The 16,315-nt window shown below is 52.6% G+C and overlaps 7 protein-coding genes across 7 annotated transcripts; 3 read left to right on the top strand and 4 right to left on the bottom strand.

Moving 5' to 3' along the window:
- Positions 1-541: 541 nt before the first annotated feature.
- PC9H_007279 (uncharacterized protein) lies at positions 542-2,449 on the bottom strand (the record flags this gene model as incomplete). Its single annotated transcript, XM_036776812.1, has 13 exons — positions 542-672; positions 722-815; positions 871-1,091; positions 1,152-1,173; positions 1,226-1,280; positions 1,333-1,356; positions 1,412-1,658; positions 1,743-1,933; positions 1,987-2,029; positions 2,100-2,165; positions 2,237-2,283; positions 2,345-2,370; positions 2,423-2,449. 13 exons carry the CDS (start codon positions 2,447-2,449, stop codon positions 542-544), a joined length of 1,194 nt encoding a protein of 397 aa, XP_036630432.1.
- Positions 2,450-4,425: 1,976 nt separating this feature from the next.
- Positions 4,426-5,885, bottom strand: PC9H_007278 (uncharacterized protein; the record flags this gene model as incomplete). The annotated part of the gene is made up of 3 exons (XM_036776811.1): positions 4,426-4,821; positions 4,887-4,991; positions 5,046-5,885. The coding sequence occupies 3 exons, from the start codon at positions 5,883-5,885 to the stop codon at positions 4,426-4,428; spliced, it is 1,341 nt and encodes a 446-aa protein (XP_036630431.1).
- Positions 5,886-8,707: 2,822 nt separating this feature from the next.
- On the bottom strand, positions 8,708-9,150 carry PC9H_007277 (uncharacterized protein; the record flags this gene model as incomplete). Its single annotated transcript, XM_036776810.1, has 3 exons — positions 8,708-8,857; positions 8,923-9,073; positions 9,125-9,150. 3 exons carry the CDS (start codon positions 9,148-9,150, stop codon positions 8,708-8,710), a joined length of 327 nt encoding a protein of 108 aa, XP_036630430.1.
- A 418-nt stretch (positions 9,151-9,568) lies between these two features.
- Positions 9,569-11,681, top strand: PC9H_007276 (uncharacterized protein; the record flags this gene model as incomplete). The annotated part of the gene is made up of 3 exons (XM_036776809.1): positions 9,569-10,077; positions 10,131-10,200; positions 10,254-11,681. 3 exons carry the CDS (start codon positions 9,569-9,571, stop codon positions 11,679-11,681), a joined length of 2,007 nt encoding a protein of 668 aa, XP_036630429.1.
- A 745-nt stretch (positions 11,682-12,426) lies between these two features.
- On the top strand, positions 12,427-13,438 carry PC9H_007275 (uncharacterized protein; the record flags this gene model as incomplete). The annotated part of the gene is made up of 2 exons (XM_036776808.1): positions 12,427-12,546; positions 12,815-13,438. 2 exons carry the CDS (start codon positions 12,427-12,429, stop codon positions 13,436-13,438), a joined length of 744 nt encoding a protein of 247 aa, XP_036630428.1.
- A 337-nt stretch (positions 13,439-13,775) lies between these two features.
- PC9H_007274 (uncharacterized protein) lies at positions 13,776-14,542 on the top strand (the record flags this gene model as incomplete). Its single annotated transcript, XM_036776807.1, has 4 exons — positions 13,776-13,849; positions 13,914-14,210; positions 14,273-14,372; positions 14,429-14,542. 4 exons carry the CDS (start codon positions 13,776-13,778, stop codon positions 14,540-14,542), a joined length of 585 nt encoding a protein of 194 aa, XP_036630427.1.
- A 290-nt stretch (positions 14,543-14,832) lies between these two features.
- PC9H_007273 (uncharacterized protein) lies at positions 14,833-15,993 on the bottom strand (the record flags this gene model as incomplete). The annotated part of the gene is made up of 6 exons (XM_036776806.1): positions 14,833-14,963; positions 15,026-15,277; positions 15,342-15,508; positions 15,631-15,802; positions 15,859-15,873; positions 15,933-15,993. The coding sequence occupies 6 exons, from the start codon at positions 15,991-15,993 to the stop codon at positions 14,833-14,835; spliced, it is 798 nt and encodes a 265-aa protein (XP_036630426.1).
- Positions 15,994-16,315: the final 322 nt, after the last annotated feature.

Genomic DNA, 16,315 nt, shown 5'->3' with positions numbered 1-16,315 from the left:
ATCACTCTTTCGCAATTAACCTTACTGAAGAATAGTCAACGACACACAGAAGAAGTCGTAAGCTATAATGAGATTAGATAGCTCCCGACAATCGACAAATGAAGGATGTCACAATCCGTGATCCAAGCCTGTTATAAAGGTGAATTGAGGAACAGAATACAACGAGTATATAACTCACGAGCCATCCAGACCAAAACAGGGCTTGCTGAGTTCGCGTCAACTGGAGAATGGCGTAGAGCGGGTTCGTGGACTGCCACGAGTCCCTTCCGTCAGGTAACTTAGGAGAATGCAAGTGAATATGAAATCTCATCTAGAACGCGTTTCCTGCGGTTGGAGGGAGTGGGGATAGTTCCAGACGAATAACTTCATGCGGGCTCAATGGTGAAAGATGGCATTGCCACGCTTGGGAGCTTGCCAGTTATTGTTAGTTCAGCACTTACGGTACATATCATCTGTTCGGCAAGCATGTGGATGCGATACTGAAAGTGCCCATAAAACCAGGATTAAACTTCCCAGGTCGCCACAAAAATATACAACTCTTTTAGGAGTCAGGGGGCACGGAGCGATGTTCGATGTGTTCTACCGTTACCTTCTCACCTTCATCTTCTTCTCCGCTATAGCTGGATGTCCTATCTTTACGAGCAACACCCTCTTCTATAGCAGTTCTACCATCTGTGGAAGCTTTTAGCCATGGTAAAATAAGACGCCGGGTTCGGTTCACCTTCGAAGTGTGCGGAGTGCCTCTCGGGGCCAAAGAAAGTACATATGATGACCATTGCGCACGATAAGGCGGCCATGATTGCTTGAATAGTTCCCTGAAAAAAGTTTAGCAGGTAGATAACGACCGATAACCAGAATATCAGTACATACATAGTCTGGTTGATCCACACCATTGACCTGCTTCCGCAGAGTGATACCCGCAGTAGCCTGTAAGATCCTGCTCAGCCGGGACAGTATGAATAGGGAGCGGATACCAACAAGAATCTGTGCAGACGCGCTGCTCGCCATGTTTCCCATTTGGTGCACGGTACCGGTGAACGCTCCTCGGAATGCCGGTGGTGCGAGTTCGTTGAGATGTATTGCGATCGCGCCTAAAGCGATGGAAGTAAATATCTCACACAAAATGACACAGAATATTCGGACGAGCATACCCCACGCTATGTTTACGCCCACCTGATGCCCCATAAGTTACGCAGCAGACAGGATAGGAAGCGTCAGGGCGTACTTGGAAGAAGAATGCGCCGATGCTTAGCCGACCCCAGGAGCTCGGTAGTATCCACCTGGCAGACTCTTCGTAAACATAGATCCACAGGAAAGACAGTGCGGACATACAGAGGTATGAAAGCAGCACTCCAGCTAGATGGGGAGCGTCGTCGGCATGTGCAAAGAAGCGAGTTCGCGGCCGACTCACACACAAGCGAACACAACTGTTAATTTCCGACCCAAGAATTGGCTGAGATATCCCCCTAGGGCACCCCCTATGAGAGCTCCTGCTTCGCCTATTATGTTCGCTTCGTTAGCGAGGGATGCAGAGAACCCTTTGCTGGCTTGCATGAACGTCGTATACAAGTCTTGCGAGCTATGCGCCAGCTGTGAACCAAAGGTTGAGAATTCGGTGATATCAGAGAACGGTAGGTTGACTGACAAATTGAAGGCCACTAATAAAGACGACACCTACAGGGGGTTACCAGCTATCAGTATCTGTGAAGGAGATCAGGAATTCGACGTAGTTGGCGGCTCACCGTATACCCATAGAGTCCAATGATCCTTGAACATCCTTCCAAGCGAGCGCATGAAGACTACGGCTTTGTCAACAGCTGTCATATTCCCTCTTCGAGCAACTTCTCTTGATCGTTTGAATACAGCACCCTCGGGGAGGGATGCTCTTATGCTAGCGGCGAGGACGCTGAGCCCTGCCCCAAACCAGAATATCCTACGGAATACATCAGTGCGTGACCTAAAATCCTTGCGAACGATAATACTTACGAACGCCAAGTTTGAGGCGTGTTGGGAACCAGAAGAAGGTTCACTACAGATGCAACGAGCTACGCAGCAGTCAATGGTCAACGACAGCAGGGGGGAAATTATTGAAAACTCACATAACCGGCTAGAGGTACGGATAATATCGTTATTTTGATACAGCTCAAAATCACTGGCAATAATTACTAGGATATGCAGCTTCAATTCCCATTTGGTCAGGGTCAGGGCAGACAGAGCACATAGATAACCGACGTACCTTGAATAAGGCCAGAATACAGCCCTCTGGAGCCCACCGGCATGCTTCTTTATACCAGGTCCAGGAAATTCAGAACACGAGCTCTTAGCAGTAAGCAAGACTACTCACTCGAGCGAGGCAGCGCCAGCTACACCCTACGAGAGAATAGAGCATGTCAGATTAGCGAACCTCTTACAGGTCTCGTACTTGCCCACACGCCTCCCATAGCTTCATGTATATATACGTTAGCACAGATCGCGTCTACATGAAATTAGATGACTGACCTATTCCATAGAGGGATCTGACAGCTAGAAATCTGGAGAAGGTAGTCATGAAGCTCGTTATAATCTGAAGCGCTGCGCATCCATCAATCGTTACTGCTCGCACACCCCGAAGAAAACCCATACCAGCAATAACCAGCAAAACACCAACGAGCGGCCACTTGCGCCCAAACCGATCGGCTAGTAACCCGACAATGAACGCTCCCACCGGTCGCAGGAGAAGCGTCAGAGTAATAGCTGTCGTCATCGCATGCGTGCTCTCGCCAAATTGTTCCTGGAGCCTAAGGTACGGAACAAACCAAACCAAAACCAAAACGCGTCAGAAATGACATGGAGAACGCGGGCTACATTCCGGGCGAAACGAACCGCAGGATGGTGAGTGAAACGCAGAAAAAGTCAAACGCTTCAGATGAGAAGCATGTCAGCGATGCTCCGATGGTCGTTTCGTGGCGGAGAGGACATACAGTCTGCGACCCATGCCTGTGCGAAAGCCCCGGGTCTTAGTAAAACTACTGGACTCAATAATGAATGTGATACACTCACAAACCACCCAGACCAGAAAATCGCTTGCTGTGTCCAGGTCAAGGCCCGCATTGCCTTGACGGGGTTCACTGCTTTCCTAGCATCTTTAGGCGGTAGCCTAGGGGGATTGAGTAGAGACATCATCCTTGCCCCAATGCCAGGGAGTCGCAATGCTTCATATAGAATCTCTGTGAACCAACGAGGCTTTCAATTTGGTAAAGATGGTCCTATTGTTGGCTTGGCTTGATATCGATGTATGTATAGCACCGCACGCATGCTCCGTGTCCGCACAGTGTGAACAGAGGTCATGGGATGACTTGGAGCGAGTTGGATGCCTAGGGGAACGGGATAAACGGTTGAACCATTGATTTAGCTTCTCAACTTGGACGCTTTCATTCTGCTTTCATTTTCACGATTCACAGCTCCCTCAAAATTGCAAAGTAAACCCAGACTCGTATTCTGATAAATTTCCTAATCAACATCAACTACCGATAAGTCTACGACGAACCACACAATTCTCCCCAGAATCGTCAACCACCCAGAAAGTCCAACCGTCCCCACTGGTCCAACAAACTAAATCCCCTGTTCCCGAACCCTGAAGCCATTCCATTCTTCAATACCTCCAAGCGCTCACCACGACCACCTCTAACCGAATGCACTCCTATTGCAACACCGACAAGGCTTCATCAACCCAAAGGGGAGAGGCACTCGTCGATGTGCAGGAGCACAGGGGGCCGCGAGGGAGGCCGCAGGAGCTAGCGTCGAATAATATCAGAAGCGGATAGGCCGCGGGTCCAGATTGAGAGAGAGAAAGCGAGCCGGTAGCGGGAGTCGAAGGGAAACCTAGAAGTTGGCGACGAGAGACATCGTTATGCCTTGGTGACAGGCTGGTAACGAATAAGCTAGCCATACGCGCGAGCCTATGTCGATGGCGGTTGAGAGCGAACGCGCCATCGCGTCGGTGGAGTGCCATGTCGAAAAGAAAATATACGAGAAAAGAGGTGGGAGTACGAAGCAAACAATGTTGCGGGTATAAGAAGTCCAAGAGTAAATAGATGATGATAATTGAGAGGCGAGAGAGATTATGAGTCGCGAAAACTTGAGACCGATGGTAAATGTAAATCCGAGAAAAAGAGAAATGTTGGCGATAAGTTATTTTGATGATGGTACAACCGATACCAGTCGAGTGGAGAGGCAAGAGAAGCTGCTGAGTGTTTTACAATTCCGTTGGTTCGAGGAGAGCGTGGAGGCGTCCATACAAGAGGGAAAACAGGATAGCAAGGAGGTTCAAGTGGCGGAAGAGGCCGGGCCGTGTGTCTTGATTCGTTCGCAAGCGTGCCACTACCTTTGAAAACTCCTTGTAATATCCATCACCGATGTTTGCGTCTATAGTTTTGTTTCGCAAGCTCAGACACCAATGGTTGAAATGGCGGAGAGCATCGTTGAATCCCATGGAACCGCATCCCCAACACCTTCTATCGAGGGCAACATGTCCAGTAGCTTCTTCATCTCCGCTTCATCCACCCAGTTGTACAGCGACATCGCCACATTGCTCATTCCTACGTCGGCCGATCCGCTAGACCCATTCATCCCCACTGAGACACCCTCAACTTCACCCTCATTCACTCCCACACCTGCACCCGCTGTGAAGTCCGGAATAATCATTTGCGCCGCCGCGGGGGTGGGCAATCCGGAAAGAGCATCACCTTCGGAGGTATCAGGCAAGCTCTTCGTCGGCAAGCTGGGGCTCGCCGCGAGGATCTCCCTGAACAAGGTCTCCATGGTCGCGTCATCAACATCTGGCTCCGGGATGGCAGAAGTTGAGGTGAGGAAATCGGGGCAGAGGCCCACATTGTGCGCGAATTGACCACCCGCTGCAGGGACACAGCCTTAACGGCCGTGGTCGCCACCCGTGCTAGGTGGCGAGTGGTCAAGAGTTGCTCATGCGTTGTCTGCTTGGATTGCTCAGGCGACTAAACAGGACATGTCAATAAATGCGCGACTGGGAGAAAGAACAGTATTCATACCTTGAAGTCTGATGCGAAGAGGGAAGATGTGGATGCAGATGAAGAGAGTTCGAACTCCATGTCAATGTCGAAGGAGTCGAGGGAAGAATCTGAGGGTGCGGGGGATAGAGGGAAGCCCAATGGTGCGGATGTCAAGGAAGGGAGCGACGTCGAGTCTTGTCTGAGTTTAGTGGGACTCTCTGGTGCTTCGACCTTGGTGATGACTGCAGATGCGGGCGAACTTGATTTCGCGGGCGAGGATGAGGGTGGGGTCAGGACTGCAGGAGCAGGTAGGCTGGCGGTTTGAGCGGTAGGCGTTGATGTCGAAGCCTCTGGACCTGAAAGGGAGATACCGGTGGGGAGGCCTTGAGCTGCCAGAGCCTTGACGACGGCATCCCAACCCTTCTCGAGTGTTCTTATCCGCTCTTTCAGCTCCTGGTTCTCCTTCTCCCGCTGTTCCTCGGCAGGAGTGAGCTTGGGCCGGGCTACTGGGGCGGCGGCGATGTTGTGGCCCGCAGAGATAGAGGCGAGGCTGATGCTGGCTCGAAGGACGCGGTTCTCTTCTTCGAGTTCGGCAACACGGCGCTCGAGGAGCTGGAACTGGGCTTTGCGCCTGTCTCTCGAGTTCTGTGCTGCGATTCGGTTGCGGTGTGCCCGGGCCTCCTTGCGTTCCTCGGACGATGTTTCGGTGCGAGGCCGCTTCCTGGAAGGCTGGGCGGATGTCGAGGACGATGCTGATGCTGATTGGAGGTTGGCTGTGGATGTGGTGGGTAGCGACGATTCTGGTGCTGGCGACGGGGAGTGCGACGGCGAGGGCAGGGAAAGAGACGAAGGGTCTACGAAGGACGAGGGGGCGGGCATTGTGGGATTCGGATACGTTGGTGGTACGTGGAAGAGAAGGAGCGAGGGGGCGGAGGCGTATTAAGGGAGACGGAGGATTACTGCGGGAGCAGGACAGACTACGTGGAGGTCAGTAAAGAACAAATTTCGGTTGACGTGGCACTCATATACCAGGCGCATGACCACCGCGAAAACAGGGACAAACACCCTATTTCGAATTACCTCCCACTTGCAGTGCCCCTAGCATCGTCGTTTCAGCTAACCAGCGCTCTAGCACAATCACTGCTGCATTACACCTATCAAATCCGCAGCCAAGTGCCTTGAGACCGGGAGGCAAAAGACTGATTTTTTGCTCCTGAAGTACTCCGTGGAAGCATTTCGGATGAACGGACATAAAATATAACACTTGCCATGCAATTCACCGATGTAAGCGCTTCCAGCCAGATAAATGCCTGGGAGTGGACACTTGGTGCTCGAATCCCATGGCCAAGCAGCATTCCAACTGCTGGACTAGATCAGAAGCGACCTCCTACTCCTGCAGGAAACTGAAGCAGAAACACTTCATCGCCACGTCAAAATCACCTGTACCATGCGGCACCGTACCTCTCTTATCAGCGCTCTCTACGTTCGTCCGGGCAATAGCGCCCAGCGACCATCTAACATCTACCGCGCTCAAAAGACATCGTGATGAGCCGCTGATTGAGAGGGAAATCGAAAAATTCCGACCGTTCCTAACAAAGGCGCCATCAATTAACCTCACACTATACACTACTCACGAAGGCAGAGTTATATCCTCTTCACAGCCGCCTCGGTATTTCATGCCCTGACACACAAGGTGCATTTTCGCTAGCCCTCCCAAGCCCCACATTCATTGGCACGGCAAACGGGCGAACTGAGCCGTCGGCTCACTTCTCTACCTGATGCATCATGCATGATGCCTGAGACGAAGCTTCTCGTGCAATCTGACCGTCCGTCTGGATCAATTGCATGTTCCCAGGCAGATAGAGACTATTTGATCCGCCTATTCCGCCACTGTGCGTTAAGCCACAACGTATCTCGCCATACGATGTGTAGGATCCATGGATCAAAGTTCGATCTACTAGTACACGGTAGACCGCTCAGGAGCCCTCCGTGACGCCCTAGATCATCGCGATGCGTCATCAGCAAGCTTGCTGAACGAGTTACGAGGAATATACCGTACCATAAGCGTACCAAGGCTTGAAGTAACCGGTCGGCGAAAGGCATCGTGCCATGACCGAGTACGCCCGTAATTAATGCCATGGTATATACGCCGGTCAAAGAGCTCACTTTGACACAAAGGAGCACTCCTTTCCACCGTACCCACCGTTACGATACGTAAAAGCTCTGATGGACTCGTAACGATTGCCTTCCCCACACGTAAGTATTTTGAGGGTGCATACACACTCGACCGTATTCCTGTATTCCTGTAGAGGTGCGTGGGTTATGTATATCAGCGAATAATTAAAGAGCACTCACACACTCCTAAAAATGATCCTGATCTACAGGTCTAAATATCCCCATCGTAATCACCTATCATTCATATCACCCTTTGATCTTGCCTGCATCGTGTTCAGAGTCCGTGCTCGCAGTTGCTAGGGACGGGCCCACGCCGCCCCTCTGGTCGTCATCCTATGAGTACTCCGTGCATATGCATCGAAAGGCGAGGATTGTCGCGTACGTCGTACCCACGCGCAGATACAAAATCTTCCCATGACATGTCACAAAAAACATCATATCCAAGCACAACACCCACGCACGATGACTCGCAGTTCCACGTTCGCCAGCACGCCTTCGAAGTCCCATGTTGTACAGTATCTATCGTCCGCAAGGTCCCGACGCCGCGGGAGATATATCCCAATAACCTGGAACTGCATATCCGTATATCATGATCAGCAGTTCGGACCGCAGCGCAGTCAGAGGGGAGGAACAACCTTCTGTTTGATGGGGATGGGGATGCACGGTTGTAGATGCAGTACCGTATACGTATCAGTGACTCGCAGTTTCTGTCCTTTGACGTGCCTGGGAAGACAAAGCCATGAGAAGGACCTCTTGTGAAAATCAGAGACGCGGATGGAAATGCACGATTACTGATGATAGTGGGGTGAGACGTCTTCCATGTACTCCTCTGCAGAGTGGCATATCAGTATATCACATCATTATTGCTGTTCCGATTAACAATAGCACTTCTCGAGGAGCACATTAATACATATATGCGCAGGCAGTGACGAAGGAGTGTCACGACTCGGGAAGTCGTATCCACGCCATGGGACTCCATGTTGGGCGACGTTGTTCTATGAGTGTGAAACTGGCGACGAACAAGCCGACCGTATGTCAAGTAGGTGACAAGCACTGGACTTGAGCATGGCATGTTGAAATAGCCCAGGCCGCTGTGCCCGAGTGACATGAGCACGCATATACATGGCTACGTTGGGCATCCAAGTGGTATATGCGCGGGTTCTTCATCAGCGGGGCTCCAGGGATCTATCCAAATGCAGATTGATTCCGAGTTGATTGCTGGTCGTGAATATGGCAACCGATTAACTGAGGTGGAACCGCGATCTGAGAAGAACCATATCAGCTACTTCCAATCAATATGAAGAGCTGGACTAGCGATTCGTGGATAAGATACTGCACAGAAAGAAATCAGAACATGCGAGGTATTTTTTTGCATGAGTTCTAAACATCAGATGGGGAATGAGCGAATAATATATCACTGATCATTTGACTTGTCGTCTGGATTTCGAATAGTAGCACACACAGAAAATACATTTGTACAGGCGTGTTTTTCGATTTGTATGCACAATTGAGGGTTGATTATTGAATTACTTCATTTCTTCGTCGTCGTCATCGTCGCCCTCGGCAGCGAGCCCGGCTTTGGCGAGGGCCTCAGCTGAAGTGTAGTCGACCTTTTTTCCACGTGTGCGGCGCGAAGTGATTGCTTCTGGGTTGATTTCAGAGAAATCCTCCTCGACCTGGGAAAAAGAGTGGCTCATCATTAGATATTGGGTGGGGGAGAGACGGGTGTGGGAACGCGTACCTCCTCATCATCGCTGTCCTCTTCAGCATCATCGTCGTCGTCCTCATCATCCTCATCATCTTCGACCTCCATTGATGTGTCTTCTTTGGGCGCCTTGCCCTTGCCCTTGTCCACGGGCGACGCGTCGGACGCGTCAGTAGTAGCAGTAGCCCTGATATCATCTCATCAGATGTGTGTCGCGTGGGGTTGCGGATGCACGTACTTTGGGTCACCTGCAGCAGAGGACATGGATGTATCGGGGTGGTGGTTGTGGTTTGGGTCAAAGAACGCGGCTGGTGTATTTGCCCGTGCTTGTGGCCCGATTGCTTACATCAGCCGCTGCACCTCCTCTGCTGCTGGTCGTGCCATCCCGGTCATCCTGGTACCTGCTTTTGCTGCATTTGCTGTCCAGAATCTCGTTTGCGGCCTTGGAAGCTAAACCCGCCAGGAAAGAAGCACATCTGATGGGGTGGGCCAATCTGATGGACCTGTAATGCCTTGCGTGGGCGAGCCGACTATGGGAAACGCTTCAGCTCGGGAACCCATGCGGCTGGGGACAACGTAAACGCTTACCTCAGCGCGTCTACTCCTCCTGCAATTTCACGGCCTTTACTTGATGCCCATGCTGATATCTCTTGCTTCAGTGCGTCCGCAGTGATTCACCGACATGGCCAAGCGCACCCCTGGCCATCCTCGCCACGATGTCTCGTCCGCTGAAACCATCCCCCATCGTCCACCCGCAAATTTCACAGCCGAGTATGCCGCACGGTCCCGCTCCACCCACTCAATATTAGCCCAGAGCGCCCGTGCCTCGCGTCTTACCTCCATCGTTGCTCCCTACCTTCGACGACCATCGGTCTCAGAGACCCCCGACATGTCGACCCCGAAGACACCATTGCTGAGCTTGAAGCTCTCGTCGCTCTCGTTTCTGGACTCTAGTATCTATGATGACCAAACACGACATCCGCTGTACGCTATCAAAACGACGGGCACTAGTACAGCAATCAAGCGCTCCGATCCGTGGGGAGGAGCGTCTCAGAAAGTGGCAGTCATCAAATGGCCGAAGATGATTCCATACAAGACCAAAGACAGGCAGTCGCTAGGTGTGTTGCTGCAGATGAAGGGGGACAACTGGCGGGAAGGGGACAATTTCCTGAAGCAGAGTTCAATGTCAAGGTATGTTGCATTATCGGAATCCCTGTTGGTACAGGCTACAGCCAAGTATCTAGTGGGCACAAGTTCAGCATTCCCCAATACTCGCACACCTTGAAGTGGAAGAAAGTCGGCTCATCATATTGGGTGAGTACATGTATACGTTGCAGTTGACTCATATTGCTGACATGCAATTATAGTGCACTGCTCCATCATGCAAAGGACCTATAGCAATCTTAGAGCCGCACGTCGCTTCGGTACCGCCGCGACTACGAATATACGAAACATTTCACGACAAATACAACAACGGATCTCTGGCTGTGCACAGTGGCGTCTCGATCCTTCTTATGGACTACCTCCTGGTCACAGCCCTTCTCCTCGTCACGGACATCCAAGAGTGGATGGTCGTCCAAAAATACGACGGTGATGGGGAATCAAGTCGAAATGACCTGCATCACCAAAATGGCAGCTCGACATCAGGCGACGACCGCTTTCCCCTCTCCGTCTCTTCTCCCCGGCCAGTCAACATAGCGCCGTCACGGTGGCGGAAGATTCTCAACGGCGAGCCGTTGTTCCCAAAACTGAACTTACAACGTACCCCGTCTACTTCGACAACGGCGACCGGATATGCTCCCACCACACCCACATCTGTCCAACAACTGGCCAAGATCATCCACGGAGAACCTATGTACCCTAATATTCGCACCCCAAGTCTGGACAGCATGCTTTCGCTGTCGGATGACGAAGACCGCGTCCCCAGTCCGATAGCCTCGTCGATATACTTCCCACCCACAGGCGCCCCTTCGCATGACTACTTCGACCCTACCTTCTACGACACTTCTGACGCGCCTCCTGTCCCGCCATTACCGGCGAAGTATGCCTCCCCCAGTCGCCATGACCGCGCCGAGTCCTCCAGCGTGTATTCGCAGTCCTCGCCAAGATCACTACCCACCCCACCACAGTCATCTCCGTCTCCCCTGCCTTCCATCTCACAACCATGGGTTCGATCACAATCTACTCCACCAGAAGAAGTCGCATTAGACCCGCGCGCTAGAGCGCAGACCGGCCGACCCTCTACTTCATCCGGCATCTCGTCTTCTCTCAGCCCACAACCCATAGCCATGTCCCGAACATCGCGGAGCAGCTCGATGACACGCTCCTCGATGATGTCAAATGGGGGGTTCCCGAGGAAGCTCCCTGATCTGCCTACACAGACGCCCACGCCCCCACCATCCACCAGCCCGGCTTCTCGTTCGAGTACCCTCCCTCCACCGCCCACCACGCCCACACGATCGGTCAAGCGCACCTCCGCCGTCCCTCGCTCTTTACCACCAACACCCGTGCAGAGGAATGCACCCCTCCCCGAAGCGCCCATACAATCACAACAAGTGCGTCAGGGGCGGACTTTGAGGTCGGTCAGCTCGAGCTCCGCTTCGCTGGCCAGTTCGTATGTCTCAGAAGATGTAGAAGCCACCCCCCGAGCGAGTCGAGTGAGGACGAGGCTGAGGGATCAGGATAAGGACAGTATCGAGAGAGTACACAGGGGAAGACCGCCGACAATACGCGAGTCGGTGTTCGATAGGGAAGTACCGCCTCCTGCGTATAGCAGCTTGGATCATGTCGCTTGAATTTGGACTGTGACTTTGGGCTCGATCCGTTGCGATTCCACGTTCTTTGCGCTGTGTACACACTTTGGGAACCTCCATTCGTTTTCATCTTCACACACCCCGTCTTCCTCCGCCATTGCCTTCAATGTTCATAGCCATTCTCATTCATTTAATTGCACATCTGACATACCACCGCATTTGCACTAGTTTACGCTGCCTGCTCTTCTCTGACACTCTGCCTCCCTCGATCTTCAATCTTCAATCTTCAATTCTACTCTTACTCGGTTTTCTGTGTAGTTCGAGTTAATGTATTCCCACCACACGGCTTGTTGCCTGCTTGCGGACAGCGCATCGGTAGATATCTGCCTGGGACGCAGATAGATGCTCGGTGCTTTCATCCCTCTGCACTCGATAGCTATGTAATTCTGCTACAATTGACTTGTATAAGTGATTAGCTAGCTATATCAATAGAATGATGAAACGGTTCAAAAAGTTCACGTTGAGCTTCGAATCCGGAGGAATAAACTTTCGTTATGGTTGTGACGGGGCTAGCGCTGCTTACGGCAGATACCTCCAAGTTGCATCTCGGTATCGATTTCAACGAGATTTCCGCGCACGCAACACCGACGGCCCGCTTCGGAGCTGCATGAAGCTGAAGCATCGGCTTTAGCCTGATGTCCGTCTAACGTCGAGCGTCGATCCTCCGACACCTACAGCCTGAGCGTCTCAAACCACTTACAGTTGCGCCTCCTCGCACCAACCCAGCATGTGTAGCAGGATCGACGACGAGTCGGAGAAGGCCCCGAGCCCTAGTACGAGGACAGGGCTCCTAGATATCAGTGGCGCTGACGTTGATGTCGATGGGCCCTTCTGCGTTATCGTTATGGTGAGCTCACGCCTCCCTTGCTTTATGCCTTATCCATCTTAGATGACTTTGGCTGTCATGCATCCAATGAACTCGCATACTTGCTCAATATGAAACAAATGCAAATGCAAACGAATTCTGACTCGTCCGATACGATATCGACGTGAAACGCACGCCGCAACAATACGCCATCGCCACAACCACTGATCATCTACCACCTGCCACCTACCGCACTACCACTTACCATATTTCCATATACCGGCATCGTTGTAAACGGGCTGGTGCGTAGGGTGTATCAGGGACGGGAAAGTCGACGCTGGGGAGCGCGCTGGCCACCGCTCTTGGGGTGCCCTTCATCGACGGAGACGACCTGCACCCCGAGTCGAACGTCACGAAGATGGCTTCCGGGCAGCCGCTCAACGACGCGGACAGGGAGCCGTGGCTCGAGCTGATCCGGACGCGCGCGGAGGAGATCTGCAACGAGGAGAAGGAGCGCGCGGAGGAGCGCATTCTGGATGGGGAAACGAGTGCGAGTCCCGAGGGGTGCCATATGGGCGTAGTGATCGTGTGCTCGTCGTTGAAGAAGTACTACCGCGATATTCTGCGCGGGGAGAAGAAGCCTGCGACGGATACGAATCGGATCCCGGAGCATCTGGAGCCGCCGCATCCCGACGCGCTCCCGACGTATTTTGCATTCATCAAGGGCGATCGGGAGACGTTGATGAAGAGGATGCTGAATCGGCAAGGGCACTTTATGAAAGCGAATATGCTCGATAGCCAGCTGAACACGTTGGAGAGCCCGGAAGGCGAAGGCGGGGTCATTGTTGTAGATGCAAGACAGACCACTGAACAGCAAGTGGAAACCATACGGGCTGGACTGAGAAACGAGAGAAAGAAAGCAGACAGGGCTTGAGGTCAAGTGCCTGAGTGCATGACAGTGGGGGTTACATAGATGCCTTCGTAGTATATCTATCGGAATAATTATATTATGGGTCGAGTCAAATCCAGAGTAACCTTGACTGAGTTGATCAATCACGACTGAGATTCAAGTTCGAGATCTCATATTTAACAAATAACTGATTGCCGAATATTCCAGCCGTTCGTTAACGGAGAAAACAGGATAGTTCGGGGGAACAGCGAGATTGCAGTATATAGGAGTCGCTAGGGGCGCGCAGTTCCCAGGAGGCGCTCGCTTAGACGTGGCTTCAATTCTGCCTTTCCGCCAGACGCAACTACAAAGAACAGAAGCCATGAACCACGGAGACCACGGCGGACATGACATGCCCATGCCCAAGGAGCCGATGTGCGCCATGCAGATGCTCTGGTCCGTCCTCTTCTCTTCCCTACCCTCATGTTAGCACTTACCACCACCACCGTCCACCCCGCAGGAACACCCAGATAATCGACACATGCATCGTCTTCCCCGGCTGGCACATCCACTCCAAAGCCGCCTTCGTCTTCTCCTTCCTCGTCATCGTCGCGCTCGGCGTCTTCTACGAGTACCTCCGCGCGTTCTCGCGCAACGTCGACCTGCGCATCGCGGCGGCCCTCGCGAAGAGCGGGAAGGGGAAGAGCAGGATCATACTTGGGGGCAGTAGGAGCGGGAGTGGGAGGAGCACACCGGAGGAGGACAGCGATGAGGCGGGGCTGTTGAGCGGGAGGACGCTGAGGCCGGCTGTCACTGGGTGCGTTGCTATTCACTGGGGGTGTCGATAGAGACGAGGTTGTTGACGAGGAGAGTTTGCAGTGCGCCCGTGCCACTGACCCTTCGCATCCTGCGCGCCGTGCTCTACGGAGCGACGGTGTTCTTATCATTCTTCCTCATGCTGGTTTTCATGACATACAACGTACGTTCTCGAACTCTGCTATCTTATCACCAACATTATACCTACTTTGTGGTCAGGCATACCTCATCCTTGCTGTGGTCGCCGGAGCAGCCATCGGCCATTTCGTCTTCAACTCCCACATTGACCTGGACGCCGTGTCGGCGAACGGGAAGGGGATGGCGTGCCATTGATCATGTTCAGAAGGCTATCAGAGGAGGTATGATATCTTTGTGACATATTTTTAGGCTAGATTGAATGTACTCCGCGTGTGCGACTCGTGAGGTTCCGTTGCAACTTATTGATCGTAATTCCTGTAACTGAGCGGCGAAGTAAGAAAACACAACGGGCGTGCACTCATGTCTTTTCTACGCCCAACTTTGAGTGTTTTATCATTTCCTTTCATGTCATTCACAGTAATTCTTTTTGGCTCAACGCAAGTAAGAAACCGAAACCGAAACAACATTACAACAGGTCGCGTGGCCTAGGGCTTCATCTCTTCATCCTCCTTCTTCAAGCCCTCAGACTGTAGGAGCGCATCGATCTCTGATGGTCGGTATATCTTTGCTTTGGGCTTCTTGGTCTCGGGGTCGAGCGTGAGCACCGCGAATTCCACTGTACGCACATTCGCATTATCAGCATACCCGCAGTACACCAGAACACCACCAAAAACTTACACTTCTCGCTCCCCAGCGTCGTGCTGTCCATCGTCTTGCTCATCACCCTCAGCACCAGGCCGATCGCATCCTTCACCTCGATATCGTCTTTGTACTCCTGCTTCAGCAGACTTTGTGCGGTGCCGTTGTTCGCGCCGATGCAGGTGGCCTTCCACCCGGAGTAGTTGCCCGAGGGGTCGGAGTGGTAGAGCTGGAACTCATATTGCGGGTCGTAGCCCGCGTACAGGAGGGATACGCCGAATGGGCGGAGACCTGTGGGCAAAGGTGAATGAATGGGGGGGAGAGAGGAGAAGAGATGGGCGAGGGGAGGACGTACCACCGAACTGCGTATAGCCCTGCTTCATATCGCACAACCTCTCCGTGAGTATCTCGACCGGGATGTCTTCGTTGTACGTTAGCAGATGCCGCTGTGCGATCGTCCGCGCGTGGTTGATCAGCGAGTTCGCATCGGCCGTCAGGCCTGCTACACCCCCGATTACATTCCTACACGTTAGATCAAGCGGTGAGTAGGTGCGTAAGTGGGCGTGGGTGTGGTGAACGGTGTAAGGACATCAGCGAATCAGCGAATCAGGAACACAAAAACATAAACACATAGGTGTACGCACGAGTTGAGCAAGAAGATCTTCTCCCCACTGCCCCCGTACCCGCCCTCCTTCGCGCCTGTCAGATCCAGGAGCTTGCCCGTGACTTTCTTCTCCGCCGCGAGGACGACGCCGTCTTTCGCCAGGACGCCCAGGACGGTACCGGCATGCGAGATGGCCTCCATCGCATATTCAACTGATGCAAGCAAAGTTCGCTTTAGTTATCGATTGTGGAAGCAAGGACGTGCTTACTTTGATAGAGCCGGCCTATTTAGTAGATATATGTGAGTACAACGATATTGGGGAATAGATATGGGAGATCCTACCTTCCGGCGAGAATATAGTAGTGCGGCCTGCGATCAGGGAGTTGTTAGCCGTGGCGAGCATGGGTAGCTAGGAGCCTTACTGTCGTATCGTCTGGCCTGGCATCTTTGCGTGAGCTAGGGCGACAGTGATTCAGATTTATACGCACCATGATGGATCGTTGTACAGTTGCGCCTGAACGCGTCTTAGCATACGCGTCGCATGGGCGGCGCTTGTACGGCGCCTATCTGTGAGGGGCTTTATCAGGGGACAACAGGGACAGACTAGGCGCATACCTCGTACACAGGAAATGATCTCTTGGCCCTCTGCGCGGTCCCACTTCTAGTTCCTGCGAATCTTCCTGTTCGTGACCGCAGCTTTCATGAGTACCCCAAATATCTGAACC

The sequence above is a fragment of the Pleurotus ostreatus genome (assembly GCF_014466165.1).
Source record: "Pleurotus ostreatus strain PC9 chromosome Unknown scaffold_5, whole genome shotgun sequence".
In the NCBI taxonomy this organism is placed as follows: domain Eukaryota; kingdom Fungi; phylum Basidiomycota; class Agaricomycetes; order Agaricales; family Pleurotaceae; genus Pleurotus; species Pleurotus ostreatus.
Note: the sequence above shows the minus strand (reverse complement) of the source record. Positions and strands in the feature narration are given on the sequence as shown.